This window comes from Triturus cristatus, chromosome 7 (genome assembly GCF_964204655.1).
Source record: "Triturus cristatus chromosome 7, aTriCri1.1, whole genome shotgun sequence".
NCBI lineage: Eukaryota > Metazoa > Chordata > Amphibia > Caudata > Salamandridae > Triturus > Triturus cristatus.
The window spans coordinates 1,236,428,440-1,236,446,646 of record NC_140590.1 but is presented as its reverse complement, the minus strand read 5'-3'; the positions used below and the strand labels follow the sequence as shown (position 1 = coordinate 1,236,446,646).

The following is an 18,207-nucleotide window of genomic DNA, read 5'->3' as shown; positions in this document are numbered from 1 at the left end:
AGAAATCAATAATCCTAGCTAGGGAAAGTCCCAATGGCTTAAGGGTCTAGTTTCTAAGAACTCGTTGTGACGTGGGGATGGATGGATGTAGGTGACCATGCCTGTATTTGGATAGCATGGCTAATGCCTAAATAAGGACTGGGATTCTATGCCTAAATAAGGACAATGCAAATTGTGCCTATATAAGGACATGATTTAGGAAAACCTATGTACAGACATCTAAATCGAAACACAACAATAATAGGCCAGGGGGAACATTACCCCGATGCATATGTTGGTTTAGTATTGTGTGGTCGCATTGTACATCATTTTATAAACATATACTCGTTTTCTATGAAACTCGTGTGGAGTCTATTTGTGGTGTCATCATTTTATCGCTGTGGGTGTAATTGCAAATACTTTACACATTAAGCCTTGAAGATAAGCCTGGCTGCTCATGCCAAGCTACCAAGTGGGTGGAGTGGGGGCTGTCTCTGGAGGCGACCTGTCTTTTCCCTAACGTTGGGGCTCACGGGTCCTTGCTTGGTCTGCGGTACCTACCTCAGTCAACCAGGGATCTTGGGAATTCTAACACATGCACATTTCAATATGAGGCCTCTGCATTGGTGCCTCCGCAGGCAGTAGTCCTCGCATAGGGTAAACCTTGTCTGAAACCAATGTGATCTTCCTAAGTGCTGCAGTGGATGTGGCTTGGTGGGGGAATGAGGTGAACCTTCAAAGTGCGATGTCCTTTAGTCCCTCTCCAACTGTGAACACAATAGTGATGGATGCTTCCACTTTAGGTTGATGAGCTCTTCTGGAGGATCTGGAGATCAGAGGCCTTTGGTATCCAGAGGAGCAGGTGCTTCAAACCAACCAGCTTAATCTGTGGGTCATTAGGCGTATGCTCAAGGCCTTCCTCCCCACCATCCAATGTTGGTCCATCCACATGTTGATGGACAACAAGGCTGCGATGTGGTATGTGAACAATTACGGGGGAATAGGGTCCTAGCAACTGTTCTTGGAGGCATTGAGGCTGTGATTTTGGTCACACAGTCAGGGGATCTGAGTAGCAGCCAATCAGCTGGTGGGGTTTCTGAATGTCAGAGCAGACCGCCTGAGCTGGCATTACCTTGCTGATCTCGAGTGGCATCTTCTGCCAGACATAGCACAGGTTATTTTTAGTAAGTGGGAAGCTGTGAGGTGGACTTGTTTTGTCTCCTCGGAGACTGCCAAGTTCCAGCAGTTTTGTGCACTAAAGTATCCATTGAAGGGAGCCTTGGGGGACGTGTTTCAGTTGAAGTGGAACTTTCGGCTGCACTTTGCATTTCCCACCGTACCCTTGATACCTCAAATTCTAAAGAAGATTCACCAGTACCTGGCTCACATCAATAAAATTGTCCCAGATTCGTCAAGGACGGTATGCTATGCATAACTTCTGTGCTTCTCCCTGTGTCACCTGCTCTGGCTGCCATCCAGGGCAGACCTTGTTTTCGGGTGAGAGTGGATTGTGCAACTCCCCAATCTCTGAAGCCTCCACCTTCATGCCTGGAGATTGTGCAGTGACATCCAAGCTCCTTTCATCTGCTACCAGAGGTGTAGAATGTTATATTGACTGCTCATTGCTCCTTCATAACATTGGTTTATGCTGGGAGGTAGAATTTGTTAAGATTTGGTGTGCAGAGAACACAAACCCGTCACAATCCCAGTTGTCACGGTGTCTCCAGTTTGCGCTCTCCTTAGCTCAAAAGATTTACACTGTGTGTAGAGTCAAGGGGGGATGTTGCTGCGTTGTTGACGTTTTCCTTGCTGGCCAGATCAGCCTTCTTTGCTCATACCCCCTATTGTGATGAGGTTCCTCAAAGGGTTGACCAACCTGTATCCTCCTACAACTTTTGTTGTGCCACAATGGGACCATAATCTTGTTTTAAAGTTTTGGATGTGGTCGCTGTTTGAGCCCCTTCACAGTTGCCAGTTACACTTGCTGGCCACGAAAACTGTGTTCTCAGTGACAATAACTTTGACGCGGCGGGTCAGTGAGTTGCAGGCCCAAACTACCCACCTGTCGTTTACTTCCTTTTCCCTGAAAAATAAGTATTGTGGACCAAGGCTGCATTCTTTCCTGGGTGGTGAACCCTTTTCATTTAGACAAGTTGATTACCCTACCAGCCTTTTTCCCCTGCCTCACCCCACAAAGGAGAGGGACAGCTTCACAGGTTGGATCCTAGGTGGGTGGTTAGCTTCTACCTAGACCATACTAAGGACATAGGCCGGGATGACCAGTCCTTAATTGGCTACTGCGGTTCCAAGAAAGGTAAAGCAGTCCAGAAGCAGACGCTGTCTAGATGGATTATTCTCTGCATCAAAACCTGCTATGCTGTTTCCAAGGAGGAGTCGCCTGAAGGAATATAGGCTCATTAAACTACAGCCAAATCATCATCTTCTGCCTTTGTCAGCGATATTCTGGAAGCAGAAATCAGTAAGGCAGCTATGTGGGCATCCAGGCACACTTTCGCTAAGTATTACTGTCTAGATTCTGTAATGTGTAAGCATGGCTGCTTTAGGAAATCTGTCTTGCAGGTTATCCTCATTTAGTTATCCATTAATTCTCACCCTCCAAAGGATACTGCTTGGGAATCTAGTCTAGAAGTTGAAACTTGAGGAATCTGTAAAAATATCCATTAGAAGAAAAAATTACTTGCCTTATCTTTCTGGTGGATACTCAATCTACTGCAGATTCCTAACCGATTGTGCCCACCTCCCAATTTGATGGGTGTTTTTTAGAGAAAGGTCAATAAGGTTCCAATTACCAGTTTGATACTGCACTACTCCTTGTCAGTGTAAGTCCATGCGATTGGCTCGAAGGATTGGACAAATTGGATTGAAACTGATGTCGTTGCTCTGAGGTGGGTGCGATGTGGCTTCTGTGCCGTCATCTGATGTCACTTCTGGCGTCGATACAAAGCTAGTGCCCCCTAATGGTGTCTTGGGAACTTTGAAGTTTCTGGATCCAGTCCCCTGGGACTATTCTACAGGTGAGGAATCCGCTGATACATAGCATATCCACCAGAAAGATCGCTACTGCAGGTAAGTAACTTTTTCTTCTAGTCCCTCCTCTTTATTACAGTGCATTAAATTGCAGTGTCTTGCTATGTTTTCATAATCTTTGGTTTACTTTAAAATGTCTTTGCAGTGCTCTTTATTCCCATAGCCCAATATGAAAATTGAAATTCCCAGGTTGCGGTGCACTTCTGCCGTCTCATATGATACCAGTCATCTCATCCTCCAGTTGCAGCACTTGCCCTCTTGTTTGCTTTTTTCCAGGAATGGGGAGAAATCTTCAACCTGCTCCTCCCGCTCCTCTCGCTCTGCCTTTTCCTGCTCCTTCACCTCCCCCTCCGTCTGCGCCTTCTCAAGGTAAGATGGTCCTCTTTTGATATGCTTTCCAAATTGCTCTGTTTTTTCCCGAACTGTCAAGTACGTGTGGTTTTTAGGTCCCGCCTGACCCAGCGCATGCACTGATCTGACGAGACTTTTTGAGAGGGCTCCAAAAAAGTGCTACCAGGCCAGCCTAGACCTACCGGCATGTGCGCAGGCGCGCACGCCGCGCTTGACGCGAGTACTTTCGCGGTCCCACGGCCGCTTTGATGTTTGATCGCGATCACTTTCACGGCCGCTTGGCATAGCCAATAGGTCTCGCTTTTGGGACCTTGTAAGTATTTATTCTGATGGATACATCTGCCAGTGGATTCCTCACCTTGTGAATATCCCCTGCGCCAGCATTCCACGGAACTTTTCTTCCCCAGCATTCCACGTCGACGTGGGCGACGTCACAATACATCGGCTCCGCACGCGACTCCGTACGACGTCATCGGAGCCATAAGAAGCCCACGTCGGCGTGATGACGTCAGTTCCCTTTTTTCCGCGCCGTCGACGCGCAACGGTTTTTTCCCAGTGCTCTCTAGATACTTTGTAATCTAGTGGTGTATTTTTGTTAAAATCGGTATGTCTTCGACGAGGAAGTCGGGCTTTAAGCCCTGTAGGGAGTGCGGAGGCCTGATGTCCATGACGGATCCGCATCAGAACTGTTTATGGTGTCTCTCCTCTGATCATGACGTGGATGAGTGCGGGTGCTGTAGGAGCATGAATCCTAAAGCGCTGAAGGAGAGGAAGACCAAGCTCTTCATGAAGAAGATCGGTGAGGAGAAGAGAGGGAGGAAAAAGGAGAAGTCCAGGCGAGAGTCTTCGACTTCGAGGTCGTCGAAGTCGAAGAAGCACCATAAGAAGAGGAAGCATTCTTCTCGGCGTCGGTCCTCGAAGTCTAAGAGGTCGAGGTCGGCTTCGCCTCGTCGACGTCAGAGCAAGGTCTTGTCTCCTTCGCCTTCTCCTGATAAGTCTTCGAAGTCTCCCTCTCCGAAGCGGACTCCAGCTCGTTCCCCGACGCCGTCGCCGGCGCCGTCCAAGGCTTCGACTCCGGGTCGGGTGGAATCTGATGTGGAGCAGGAGCAGGAAGAGTCTGTTCCGGTGCCTGGTGACTCCGCGGCTCCGGTGGAGGATTCTGAGGAGCCGACGCCGGTGGCTCCACAGGAGGATACAGGGGCAGTTCCTTATCCCCAATTCCCGGCTCCAGGTACGGATCCTTCGGGATTTCTGAATGCCATGTATGGCATTTTTCAGAGAGCATCCTTCCCATCCGGAGCACTAGCAGGTCCCGTGGGTCCGATGGCGTTTTCTCTGGGAGTGCCGCAGCAATACGCTCAGGCTCCTTTTCTGCCTTTTATGCCGATGGCGCCTTCTTGGCAGTTTCCGGCGCCGGTTGGGAATCCGGCTCGACCTCGGATGGATGGTCAATCTTCGGAGCCTTCTTTGACGCCGAGGCCGACTCCATCGACGCCGCATCCGGCGCCGCCGACTCCACCTGTGGCGCCTCCGACGCCGGTGCCTTTGGCTCCACCGACGCCGCGTACGACGTCGACGACGCCGGCTCCCCGGATCCGATCGAGGCGGGAGGCCCAAAGGGTTTTGGAGGAGGAAAGATATCGGGCTGAGGTGGAAGAAGGTGAAGTCGACTCTTCTTCGGATGAGTTTGGAGGTATAGAGGTAGCTAGTGGTTTGGATACCACCCCGGAGTGGGAGCATGCTTCTGCAAGGTCTTCTCCACCACAGGAATTGGCGCCCTACCATGTTGTGATCAAGAAGGCCGCGGAGTTGTTAGATCTGCAGCTGCCCTCTGTGGAATACAAGTCCAATCTGCTTACAGAGGTGTTGCACTCCCCGACGTCGGCTTCGGAGCCTTTGTTACCTTTCAATGAGGCTCTCTTGGAACCAGTGTTGGAGGTGTGGAAGAAGCCTCTATCAGCTCCGGCAGTTTGCAGGCAGGTGGCAAGGAGATACAGGGTTGCGCCAGGAGACCCGGATTTTTTATCCACGCATCCTTCTCCGGAGAGCCTAGTGGTGCAGGCTTCATGTTCTAAACATGCTTCGGGTGCTTTCCCCCAATCTCCTGCTGATAGGGAGTCAAAGAAAGTTGATCAGGCGGCCAAAAAGACTTTCTCCTCAGGAAGTATGGCGTTGAAGTCATCAAATGCCACATGCTTGCTGGGGCGTTATGTTCATGCCCTGATGGACTCTATAAAAACTTTGGCCCCTAAGTTACCTGAGGGGGATAAGTCGTCCTTCATGGAGGTTGTGGCGGACACTCAGGCAGCTGCCAGGCAGGTGATCCAGTCTGGGCTGGATACGGCGGACTCTGTGGCGAGGATTATGGGGTCGTCCATTGCCGCAAGGAGACAAGCTTGGCTCCGTTCCTCAGGGTTTTCTGCAGATGTCCAGGCCACGCTGGTGGATCTGCCCTTTGATGGACAAAAGTTGTTTGGGGAGAAGGCAGATTCTGCCCTTCAACGTTTTAAGGACAGTAGGTTGACGGCGAAGTCCTTGGGTCTGCAGGTTCCTGCTAAAGGTTCAACTTTCCGTAAGGCTAGGGGATTCGGAAGGTCATCCTTTCGCTCCTTCCGACAGCCACAACAGCAGCAGCAACAACAGCAGCAGAATCCCCTCTATTGCTCCTATAGAGGGAAGCAAAGGGGTCGGAGAGGTTCTGGTCGTAACCCCTCTTCTTCCTCCTCCTCCTCTGCTCCAAATGAGGCTTCAGGGAAGCAGCCCTAGATCCCCCATCCTGGATCATGTAAGGCCTGTGGGGGGTCGGGTGTCCTACTTTCTACGGGGTTGGAAATCTGTTACAACCGACCTTTGGGTTTTGAACCTCGTAGAGACTGGGTACGCCCTTCCCTTTCGGGAGTTTCCTCCCCCTTACCCTCCTTGCCAAGGTTATTGCTCGGAGGACCACCTGCTTCTCCTGCAGAAAGAAGTTCAAGCCTTGTTTCAGAAGGGCGCAATAGAGGTGGTTCCGGAGCAGGAAAGAGGTCAGGGATGCTACTCCCGGTATTTTCTGATCCCCAAGAAGGACGGCAGATTGCGTCCGATTCTGGACCTCAGAATCTTGAATTTTTACCTGAAACAGGAGAAGTTCAAGATGCTGACCCTTGCGCAGGTTCTTCAAGCGTTGCAGCAAGGAGACTGGATGGTGTCGCTCGACTTGCAGGACGCGTACTTCCATGTCCCAATCCTGAAGTCGCACAGGAAGTATCTCCGTTTTACGGTTGGGTCGCAACATTATCAGTTTGCGGTCCTCCCGTTTGGTCTTACTACTGCACCTCGAGTCTTCACAAAGGTGATGGCAGTGGTGGCTGCTCATCTCAGGAGGTCGGGGATTCCGGTTTTTCCCTACCTGGACGACTGGCTTCTGAAGGCAGAGTCCCCGGAGATGGTGCAGCGTCATCTGCAGGTGACAGCTCAGCTGTTGTTCGACTTGGGTTTTTCAATCAATGTGCCCAAATCTCACCTGGTGCCCTCTCAACGCAACCTGTTTATAGGGGCAGTACTGGACACTACTGTGTGTCGAGCATTCCCTCCTCCTCAAAGGATTCTCGACATTCAGGAGATGGTCCCTTTATTCCACAGTGGAGCGGTTGTTCCAGTTCTGAAGGTCCTTCGCCTGCTCGGTCTGTTCGCTTCCTGCATTCTGTTGGTCAACCATGCACGCTGGCACATGAGGGCGCTCCAGTGGTACCTCCGCAAGCAGTGGTATCAGCACAACGGGGATCTCGGGGAGTCGATAAAGATCTCCGGAGAAGCTGCAGCGGATCTGTCTTGGTGGAGCGTGGAGGGCAATCTGTCCCAAGGAAAGCCTTTCCATCTACCTCCATCGGTGGCCACAGTGATAACGGATGCCTCCACCCTAGGGTGGGGAGCTCATCTGGGGGATCTGGAGATCAAGGGTCTTTGGTCTCCAGAGGAGAGGTTGTTTCATATCAACCTTCTGGAGTTGCGGGCGATTCGTTTGGCACTCAAGGCCTTCCTCCCTTCCCTTCGCGGTCAGTCAGTTCAAGTCCTGACGGACAACACGACCGCGATGTGGTATATAAACAAACAGGGAGGAGTAGGGTCTCTTTGTCTCTGCAGAGAGGCCTTACGACTATGGTCCTGGGCTCAGGACCATCAGATTTGTCTGATGGCAAATCATCTGGCTGGGGTGCTGAACGTGCGTGCGGACAGTCTCAGTCGGCAGTTCTCCGCCGACCACGAGTGGAGGCTCCATCCGGAGGTGGTTCGTCGCGTCTTTCGGACGTGGAGGACTCCTCGGGTGGACCTGTTTGCCACCCGAGAGAACGCGCACTGCCCGTCATTCTGCAGTCTCCAATATCCGATGCAGGGGGCGTTGGGGGACGCGTTTCAGTTGAGTTGGGGCTCACGACTCCTTTATGCGTTTCCTCCCATACCTTTGATTCCTCGGGTTCTGAGGAAGATTCGCCAAGACCGGGCCCAAGTCATTTTGGTCGCCCCGGACTGGCCAAGAAGGGTGTGGTACACAGATCTTCTCCACCTCTCCTCGTGCCCTCCGCTCCGTCTCCCTCTGAGGGCAGACCTCCTCTCGCAGTCGGAGGGGCAGGTTCTACACCCCCACCTCCAGAGCTTACACCTTCATGCCTGGAGATTGAACGGGGCAACCTGAGTTCCTTCTCTCTCCCACCTGATGTGGTGGACGTTATTTTATCGGCCAGGCGACACTCCACCAAGTCCATATACTCCTACAGGTGGTCTAAGTTTGTAAAGTGGTGTGGAGAGAGGTCCATTGACCCTTTAAAGGCTCATCTTTCTGATGTGCTTCAGTTTGCTCTTTCCTTGGCTCAGCAGGGCTGTGCTGTGGCCACGGTCAAGGGCTACCTTTCGGCCTTATCGGCATTTCTGTGCCTTCCAGATCAACCTTCGTTGTTTAAATCTCCGGTTGTTCTGAGGTTCATCAAGGGCCTTACAAACATGTTTCCTCCTACTCCATTTGTAATGCCTCAGTGGGACCTTAATCTTGTCTTAACCTTTTTAATGGGGTCCCCGTTTGAGCCTCTTCATAATTGTCCTTTGAGGCTGTTGTCCTTTAAGGTGGTTTTTCTTGTAGCCATAACCTCGGCAAGGAGGGTGAGTGAGCTTCAAGCTCTTAGTTCCAAACCTCCTTTTCTTACCTTACATGCTGAAAGGATGGTTCTCAGGACCAGGGCTGCTTTCCTGCCAAAAGTTGTTACTCCTTTCCATTTGGGGCAGTCTATTACCCTCCCTGTTTTTTATCCACCCCCTCATCCTTCCAAAGAAGAAGAAAGACTCCATCGCCTTGACCCGAAGAGGGCTATGAGTTTTTATTTGGACAGGACCAAGGACTTTCGTATTGATGACCAGCTTTTTATTGGCTACGTTGGTCGTTCTAAAGGTAAAGCGGTGCACAAGCGCACGCTGTCAAGATGGATTATACTGACCATCAAGATCTGCTACGCCTTGGCTGGTAAGACTCCTCCTGAGGGTATTCGTGCTCACTCTACTAGAGCTAAGTCTTCAACATCTGCTCTGGCCCGGGGTGTTCCTGTGGCAGATATTTGTAAGGCCGCGACTTGGGCCTCCCTCCATACTTTCGCAAAGCATTATTGCTTGGACTCTGAGATGAGGAGGGAGGGCCACTTCGCGCGCTCTGTCTTGCAAGACTTTCTGGTATAGAAAGGTGGACACCCTCCTCCGGGAGTGGGGACTGCTGTGGGAATCTATTCACAAGGTGAGGAATCCACTGGCAGATGTATCCATCAGAAGAACAAGTTACTTACCTTCGGTAACGCTTTTTCTGGTGGATACAGTATCTGCCTGTGGATTCCTCAACAACCCACCCGCCTCCCCGTTGTCCACCTTTTGTATACCATGAAATAGGTCTTGTTTGAAATGCTTGTATTTTCTCTTGTACATTTGTAGGAAATGCTTGTTTGATTAGCATTCCTTTGTTTTGTATGCTATGTATATGTATTGGTTTTCTATATACTGTGTATACTTGGAATTGTCGTTGGTTCACCTGTTCGCCTCGAAGGCACGGAAAAAATGGGTGGAACTGACGTCATCACGCCGACGTGGGCTTCTTATGGCTCCGATGACGTCGTACGGAGTCGCGTGCGGAGCCGATGTATTGTGACGTCGCCCACGTCGACGTGGAATGCTGGGGAAGAAAAGTTCCGTGGAATGCTGGCGCAGGGGATATTCACAAGGTGAGGAATCCACAGGCAGATACTGTATCCACCAGAAAAAGCGTTACCGAAGGTAAGTAACTTGTTCGTTATGCAACTGTTGCATGGGTAAACACTTATAAGGTCCCAAAGGCGAGACCTATTGGCTATGCCAATGCTTGTTGAGTTTTGCTTTGGTGTACAACCAATGCTGTCTGTAATACTACGATTGTAGATGTTGAGAACCTTTGTATGCTGTTCGTCTTGGATGTCTGTGCAGTCTTTGATATGGTGGAGCATCCACTACACCTGCACTGATTGGAAAAGGTGATCAATGTGCCAGCCTTACAGTGATTTCAATCCTTTCTAGGGGGCTGAATACACATGTTTACTGTCAGTCCTTTTCAACTTCTTCACTTCTAGAGAATTGTGGAGTCCCTCAAGGGTTGTTCTCTGTAGGTAAAGAACTTTTTTAATATGTACCTGTTCCCACTAAACCATTTGATCTCTAGCTTCAGTCGAAGGTCTCAGTCCCACATGGACAGCAGCCAGATTTACATCTCTGGTGACTAGTAATGAATCCCATAATTTGACACTTACGCACTGTGAATGAAAGCTGGCTGGCTGCTATCAAATACAAATGCAAGCTTGCTGTGTACGACATCAAATCACTCTCTGAGATACTGTCTTCGTAAAATCCTCTAAATCTTTTATTAGATTGAGTGTTCAAGTTACATAAAAAGTTAAAAAACTTTTCATTAGCTATTCACATCCTTTTTGAACACCTACCATAGTAAAAATACACCCCTTGCGCTCCATTGCCTCAGAAAAATCAGATCCTTCAGCCCCCAAGAAAGAGAACCAGGATACCAGAAGCCATTATCAGCAGCAAGCACATATTCCAAAAGACTGGCAAAGCAAATAAAAAATGTGACCATGTGATGTGTGAGCACGACCTAGGGCACTACATTGGCTTTCAGACAGGCACTGCCGGCCTTATTTACATGGAATTAATGCAGTGCATTGCCACAAGCCATTTGGCTGCGCTGCGTACATTCTGAAGCAAAGGGATACGTCATATCTACAACAATATGATGGATCCCTTTGTTCTCCCCTGCGCTGGCACACAGTTAACTGCCATTCTCTGATGCAGGCACCCATGCACTATGGTGCAAGGTCGGCTGCATCACAGGGATGATTGTTTTTGTGCAGGAAGGGACACCTTCCTGCACAAAAACAATCACATGAGGTGATTTCCTCTACCTATGTGTGCTGCAGAATGCATCACTCATAGAAAGAGGAAAACAACGAGTAAAAATGAAAACATTTCTCCTCATTGCACCTCCCGATGGCTTCCTTGGGAGGCGTAGCATTCTGACGCATTTCCAGGCTTACATTTTCTCGTAAATCTGGAAATGTGGCACACCCACAGCAAGACCCATGGCACGTCCCTTTCACATAAAGAGTTGCGTGTAAAGGTACCATATATACAAGGACACGAAAAGCCGGGCAGAGTGGCTTTATGGGTCCTTGTAAATATGGGGCAGCAGGTTGCGCCACCGGTGCATCACAAAAAATGGAGCACCATTGGCGCAAGGCACTTGTAAATAAACACCTGTGTTTTTTAATAGCCTGCCTGGTCCATAGGTGGAAGACCGCTCCCTTCAGATGTGTTTGATAACCACATCCTTTATATCTGGCAATTAAAGCCTTTAGATAACCCCTATTTTTTTCTTGCAAGGAAGTAGGAGAAGGTTTTGAACGTCTTCAATTGTAATCAGATACCACCATAACCAGGCTGGAGGGCATCATAGCTCAATTCTGGAAAGAGCCACAAATTCCTATTTTCCCTTGCTCCAGTGTACTTTTTTGTTTAATTCTGTGATAATTGTTCCCCAGGTAAGCTCTTTGTCTTCTTGTTTGCTTTTGCAAAATTTCATATAAATAATTAATCCTTTTCCCTTTTTTTCAGTTGTCGAGAAATTTCTTCAACCCCCTCCTCGTCCAGGTATGAAAGTCTCTATTTCCTATTGCAAGTTTATGGGCCACTCATAAGCTTTAGTCACTCAGAAAGTAGAAAATCAAGCTTATTTGGGCTCTCAAATGAATCTGTTTCTGCTAGAGATATCTAATTATAGATTATATACCTGGTGACTTTCAATATTTGAAGAAGTGTAATGCAGCAAGACAACATGCTGCGCTGCGTGTGGCGTGGCTAGGCAAATGCCCAAGATGGCCGCTTGATGCTGATGCTCCATCGGCCGACGCAGCGTTTCCGGCATTTCCCCCTAATGCTCCGACGTCGCTGACCTGTATGCGACATATCTGACCGCATGAGGGGATCCTGAATCTGGCAATCCGAGTCTGGAGATTGGTGAGGCCTCCGTTCCTTGTTTCCGGCGGCGGCGCTCTGTGGCCGTGGAGTGTTGAGGAGCGATGCCCGGGGCACTGCTGGCGGTGACTGACGAATGAAGATCCGCCCAGATCGGAGGTGAGCGGGGGTCGGTGGTTGTGGCGGCCGGGCCGGTTACGAGCTGGCATATTTGATTCCCCCCCCCTGCTGCGCCGCATCGTAGCACTTGAGCCGTCCTGCATAGCTGCACCCGCCTTGAATTAAGCATCACCATCAAGGCTGGGAGACCACATTGGGAGCAGGGCCCATCGGTCTACATGCCTCACCACTGAGAGCGGGTGCAGGGGCGCAGGAGGTGGGGGGGCAGCCCTGCTGATTACATCCTTGAATTCGCCATGGCCGGCCGCGCGGCTACGCGGCTCCTTCTCCCTCCCCCCATGCCTACCTGCTGACACGAGCCGCCGCCATTGCGCCACCACTGGCTCGAGCGCCAGATCCTTGCTAGCTCTCCTGGGCTCTTACCGCTGGACCTCCCAGATCCGTGGAAAACCTCCTGCGAAGTCCGCATTCTGCACCTTGCGGCTCTGACACGCCAGCTCTCTTGTGGCTGCATTCCTCCGCAGACAGGGCACTCAAGGCCATCCTGCCCATGATACGGCTCCATGGACCACGGAGAATAGGCCAGCGACATGCCCCCCCGAGTTTCATGGTGCACCACCTTAAGAGACTGCAGGCGATAGGGTGAGGCTAACAGCAGTGACTGGTGCTATGGACACGCTGACTGCTCGGGTCACGGGATCCCTATTACACCACTGTAGCAGTGCTCCGCTCCCGGCACTTGCGGAGCTCCATCAACGTTACTGGGGTCCATGGTGCTACCTTTCCTCTCCTCTCCTTCAGTCCTTCCGTGCAGCCCTGCCTGTGAATGGCCTTAGGCGTGATCTGAAACGCACACGATCCACAGCATTTCCTCCTACCTCATGGCCATATGGTGAAATATAACAGGGTCACAGATTTCTCCTTAAGCCACGGCTGCACTCATTCTGCTTGGCACCTGGTTGAGTTCTGGCCCTACCCCTTCAATCAATCAATCAGGCGTTTGTTAAGCGCAACTACTCACCCGTAAGTGTCTCAAGGCGCTGGGAGGGGGTGGGGTTAGCAGGCTCCAGTCCATCAAGGGGGTGTCTGTTGAAGAGCCAGGTTTTGAGGTTTCTTGCGAAGATGGGGAGCGATGTTGTCTGTCTGAGGTGTAGCTGCAGGCGTTCCAGGCACGAGCTGCGAGGAAGGAGAAGGAGCGGCCTCCCGATCTGGTCTTTCTGGTGTGGGGGACCACAGCGTAGGAGAGCTAGGCAGATTGTAGGGTCCTCTGGGGTGTGGAATTTGAGTCGGCTGTTCAGGTATGCTGGTCTGGTATCGTGGAGGGCCTTGTGGGCGTGGGTGAGCATCTTGACGGTGACTTTAGCTCCGATGGGGAGTCAGTGGAGGGTGTGCAGGTGCTGGGAGATGTGGCAGTGTCTTGGCAGGTCAAGGACCAGTCTTGTAGCAGCGTTCTGGATGTTCTGTAGCTTGTGGTGAGGTTTTTGTTTATTCCGGCGTAGAGTGCATTGCCGTAGTCGAGTCTGCTGGTGACCAGGACGTGAGTGACGGTCTTTCTGTGTTCGAGGGGGATCCATTTGAAGGACTGCATCGGAGCCTGGCTGCCACTCTGCCTCCACATTGCAATCCTGCACCGCGGCATGGGCCGCAAAGACCCTAAACATAGGACCCTACCCTTTGAGAAAGTAGCGGACAACTCCTCTGCAGAGACCCCCATCGTGGCGAACAGCGCCCAGAGTGCGGAAAACGTGGACGCTCTTTCCTCACTGTCTGCATCGATGCTCCAGGAGATGAGAGCGGGTTTCAAGGCTCTTGATGGTAGATTGGACGCGCTGGACAAAGGCTTGGCCGACATGGGTGCCAAAGTTCAAGCACACGACCAATGCCTTGATGTGGTGGAGGCCTGCGTATCGGACATTGAAGACAGCTCGGCGCAGTCACTGAAACGCCTAGACAGGGTTGAACAAATTTTGAAAGAGTTCACTGTAGGAAGGTGAATATCTGACTATGGTTACCCCCAACTTTTTGCCTAGTGTCTAGCTGGTTTTTCGATTTAGTTGGCCTGAGATCCTGCCATTCAGTGTCTCAGGCTGTCTGCTCTCTCCTTAAAATGGACTCCATGTACCCTAGGTAAATACCCAATTGGTAAGGATCACCTTATTGGACCCTGTACAGTGTACCCTAGGTACCCAGGGCATAGGTGTACCCTAGGCCTACCAGGGGCTGCAGCATGTATTATGCCACCCCTGGCCTGGCCTTCCATTATGACACAACTGGCTGATCACTCAGCTGGGGCAAGGTTGTGTAATCACCCCTTGCTTAGGTGTAGTATTCCTATACCTACCTTATATATAGACACATGTGTACCTATCAGCCACTCCTATGGCAGGCCTTAACAATCCTGGAGGCAGAGTGCTTGGTAACATGTGAGATGGTGCTCTAGCATGAGCTGAGCCTGTCTGCAGCTTTCGGAACCATGTCCTTATAGCTGTTCTATGATATAGCCTACTATATACTCTTAAAGTACCTTATAATCTTAAACGGTTATGGTAACTATGGTTTGGCTTTATCAAAACATGTCGTGTAAGGTGTCTAACACTTTGGAATAATACCCCCATCCCCTTTCTGGGGATGAGGATATTATCCCTCCCTTCTAGAGGGAGAAGACATGTTGTAACTTACTTACCCGGTTAAAGTTAACCAGAGCCCCAGCATCACAAAATGGATGCTGCTGCCACAGACACGAGTCTGACCTCCTGCAGCTGGGAGCCCTCCCAGCCAGGGAGGCCTGGACAATAGCTTTCCTGCTTGGGGAGGTGCTAGCACCTCCCCAGACAGACTTTAGTGTATTGGGGCAGGGAGGGCTGAAAGGAATGAGACATGCCTGGGGCACACAAGGTGTCCCATGCATAGTCCAGTTCAAACCGGCGCTGGGGCACTCCAGCCCCAGCTCTGGTGCGAAACTGGACAAAGGAAAGGGGGTGTAGCCACTCCCCTTCCTGGTCCCACCCATAGGAGGGACCTTGCAGGTAGCCCAGCCCACTAGCCCAGTATATCAGTAGGTAGCTGAGCCCTGCCAAATTAGATTATCCTGAATCTGCAACTTGAACAGAAACTCTGGACCTTCGACATTCGACCTCAGGAAGAAGACTGAAGAATCTCCCTTGTGGCCAAGGAGTGACCACCCTGGGCAACCAGGCACCATCCAGCGACCGCTGCTTGCTTTGCGACTGAATCCTGCGAGGGACGACTGCAGAGACTGACCTGCGCTGAGACTTCCAGACACCTCTGAACCAGATCCACATCTACAGCAAAGCTGAGACCCGTGGAGGCGACGAGGGACGTGGGACCGGCGACTTGGGAAAAGTGGCTAGTAACTGACTAGCGCGACTTCTGAGGCTTCCTCGAGGCTGTGCTTGGGGAATTGAGAAGCCCCAATCCCGAGCACCATCTGCAAAGAAGATCATCTCCCCACACTTCACGTGTTCTGCGTGGGGCCTTTCTGCACCTGAGTTGCTCGACGTGTTGTCCGGTTGCTGGCCCGTTGGCTAGTAGCCTCTGCGACGACGAACCTTTGATTTTATCTTGCTGGTCCGGCTCCTCCAGACTGACACTCGCTCCTCTGTGAAAGAGAAGCACCCCAGGCCTTCCTGGTCTGCACCAGAAGCAAGTCCTCCATTCTGCGTGGGTTCCGCTTGCCAAGGCTTGTTGGGTCCTAGCTCGACATCGAGGCCGCCGACAGCAAGAGCCTTCGTGGGACAGCTCATCTCCTGGTCCTGGTCGTCCTCGACGCCTCCTGGTACCCATGGCTGCTGCGACAAGCTTCACCTCTTCACCTGCATCTTCACGACATCGCCTGGTTCCTTCCTGGTTCCTTCCTGGCTCCTGGCTGGTGACCTAGACTCTGTCCCTTCTGCTTGCAGGTACCTTCCTTCTTGATTCCATCCTTGGGATCCACCGGACACTCTTCACTGACTGCCTGTCAGCAACTTTCCTTCAGGCATCCATAGGAGTCCACGACTAAACCCGACGCAAGTTCACACCTATGCACCCGTAGCCCGTGGGCTAGGTAACTTGAGTACTCCGGTGCTCACAAGGGTATTGACTATCCTAGGGTCTAGTTTCCAAGTCTCGACTTCCTAGTTACTCCAGAAGTGTCCTAAAACTGTTAATTTCTAATAACTACTATTTCTATCGACTTTTACGCATTACGCGTGAGTGTTTCCACTCTGCACCTGAATCCCGTGGGCCTCCCACTTCCTAACCTTCGGTAGTATAGTGTAGCCCCAGCGATGGCCTAGGCCTATCCTGTGTTCGTGACAGTGGTTCTTATACCACTTACTTAGTATATGGTTTGCGTGGCCCCTAGGGCCTAACTGTATTACTTACCTGTGTGACCTATGTATGCTTAAATAAGACTGTGTTGTACTTACCTTCTAATCTCATAAAGAGTGCTGAGGGTATTTTGACTAGAATAAATACATTCTATTTTTATATACATCTGTTGTGGTGTCCTTTCATTTGGTATTCAAGGGATTACAAATGGTATAACAGCCGGCTTCACATGTCATACAGAGTTTAGCCTAAGACTGCTCTTGTCCATGCTACCACTAGGATAGCTGGTCTATAAGGTTGACTTTACAACCAATCACCATAAGGGTTGTTTGGACTGATACAAGGTGTACACTAGAATTAGTGACATCATATATCAGGCCAACTTCTCACAGTCACAATTAATAACGAGGACTTGGAGGCATGCAGTCGGCGCAACAACGTGCGCATTTTGGGCGTACCGGAGACTGCTACGGCCGGGAGAATGGATGTTTTCATGAAACACTTGCTATCTGACTTATTTGGCAAAGAGGCCTACACCCCAGGATTTGTCGTAGAGCGTGCCCACGATCCCTTGGCCCTAGGCCTAATCCTGGCCTACCACCGAGACCCATAATATGCGAGGATCATGAATTTCAGAGATCGAGATTCAGTCTTGCGCCTGGCCCGGGAACGAGGTGATAATATTTGGCAGGGCTCTGAACTCTCTTTCTTTCCGGACTTCACTGTCATGGTCCAAGATACCCGCCGCAAGTTCAATGGGGGTGAGGGCAAGCCTCAGAAATTTGAGACGGAAATATGGAATGCTTTACCCTGCCAGGCTTAAAGTGGATGTGGGAGGTCGCTCTCCCATATTCGACACTCCGACAGCGGCACAGGAATTTTGTCACACCTAGAAGAAGAACAGCAGCCGGCCCACGACTGGAAATGGAGGTCCTTCCCCTCCACACAGCGGTTCCGACGCTAGTATGGAACTGTTTTCGAATACAGGGGCTGGCTGACGTGGCATTCCTAACCTGTCATTTTGTCTCTGTGGTAATAATGGGTAATGCTTACTTTTCCTCTGTTTTGTCATAAGTTAGTTGCTCGGCCGACTTGGCGTTGCCACCCCTTAAGGTGTACACTTTATTCTGTTTTTTGTTTCAGTGTGTGCGGAAGTGTTTTTTCAATGGTTGTTCATACATTCGTAAAGTAAGGTGGCACTTCCTGTTGATTATTCGGTCATGATATTCCCTTACTTGGGGATGGGTGAGGCTGGGTGGTGGGGGGGGGAACTTTGCGATGGTTACGCATTTTCAATGTTTATACAAAAAGGTCACTTTCACATGACGATTTCCTAGTATGCAATTTGTTCACACGTTTCTTGATGTATATTCATTATGGCTCAGCTAGGTAATACCGTTGGACCCTCTGGTTTGTCCCTAGTGTCCTGAAATGTACGAGGCCTCAACAACACCCGCAAGCGACGCCAAGTACTCAATTATTTATTGCGACATAAGGTAGACCTTGCCTGCCTACAGAAAACACATTTACCCAAAGCAGATACCACTCTCATGGCTGCTAGTTAGGGGGTTCAACAAAGAGAAGGAGAGTAAGGGGTGGGCTATTTTTATTGAGGTCCTACACACAAGCCCTAAGTAATGATATCAACGAAAGGTGTGTAGTTCCTACAAAGTGAGAAGTCGAAGGGAAAGAAGTTTTCCGATAGCAGACTTTCACCTAGTGAATGTAAGTGCACAAGGGAAGGGGATCCCTTTAGGGTGGAACTGAAACCCTCACACACCCAGTAAGCTAGGTGTCATGCTTCATCATCTGGGTTTTGCTCCTCGTCGGGTCGGCGGTGCAATACCCGACGGG

General features: G+C 50.6%; 1 protein-coding gene across 3 annotated transcripts in view; it reads left to right on the top strand.

Annotated features, from left to right (window-relative positions):
- LOC146811702 (uncharacterized) overlaps positions 1-18,207 on the top strand; it is a 1,283,263-nt gene that overhangs the window by 160,486 nt on the left and 1,104,570 nt on the right. For all 3 annotated transcript variants that reach the window (XM_085614524.1, XM_085614523.1, XM_085614522.1), the window contains exons 3-4: positions 3,304-3,396; positions 11,542-11,577. In XM_085614524.1, coding sequence (XP_085470650.1) covers positions 3,304-3,396; positions 11,542-11,577 — 129 coding nt within the window. The remainder of the gene's footprint in view (positions 1-3,303; positions 3,397-11,541; positions 11,578-18,207) is intronic.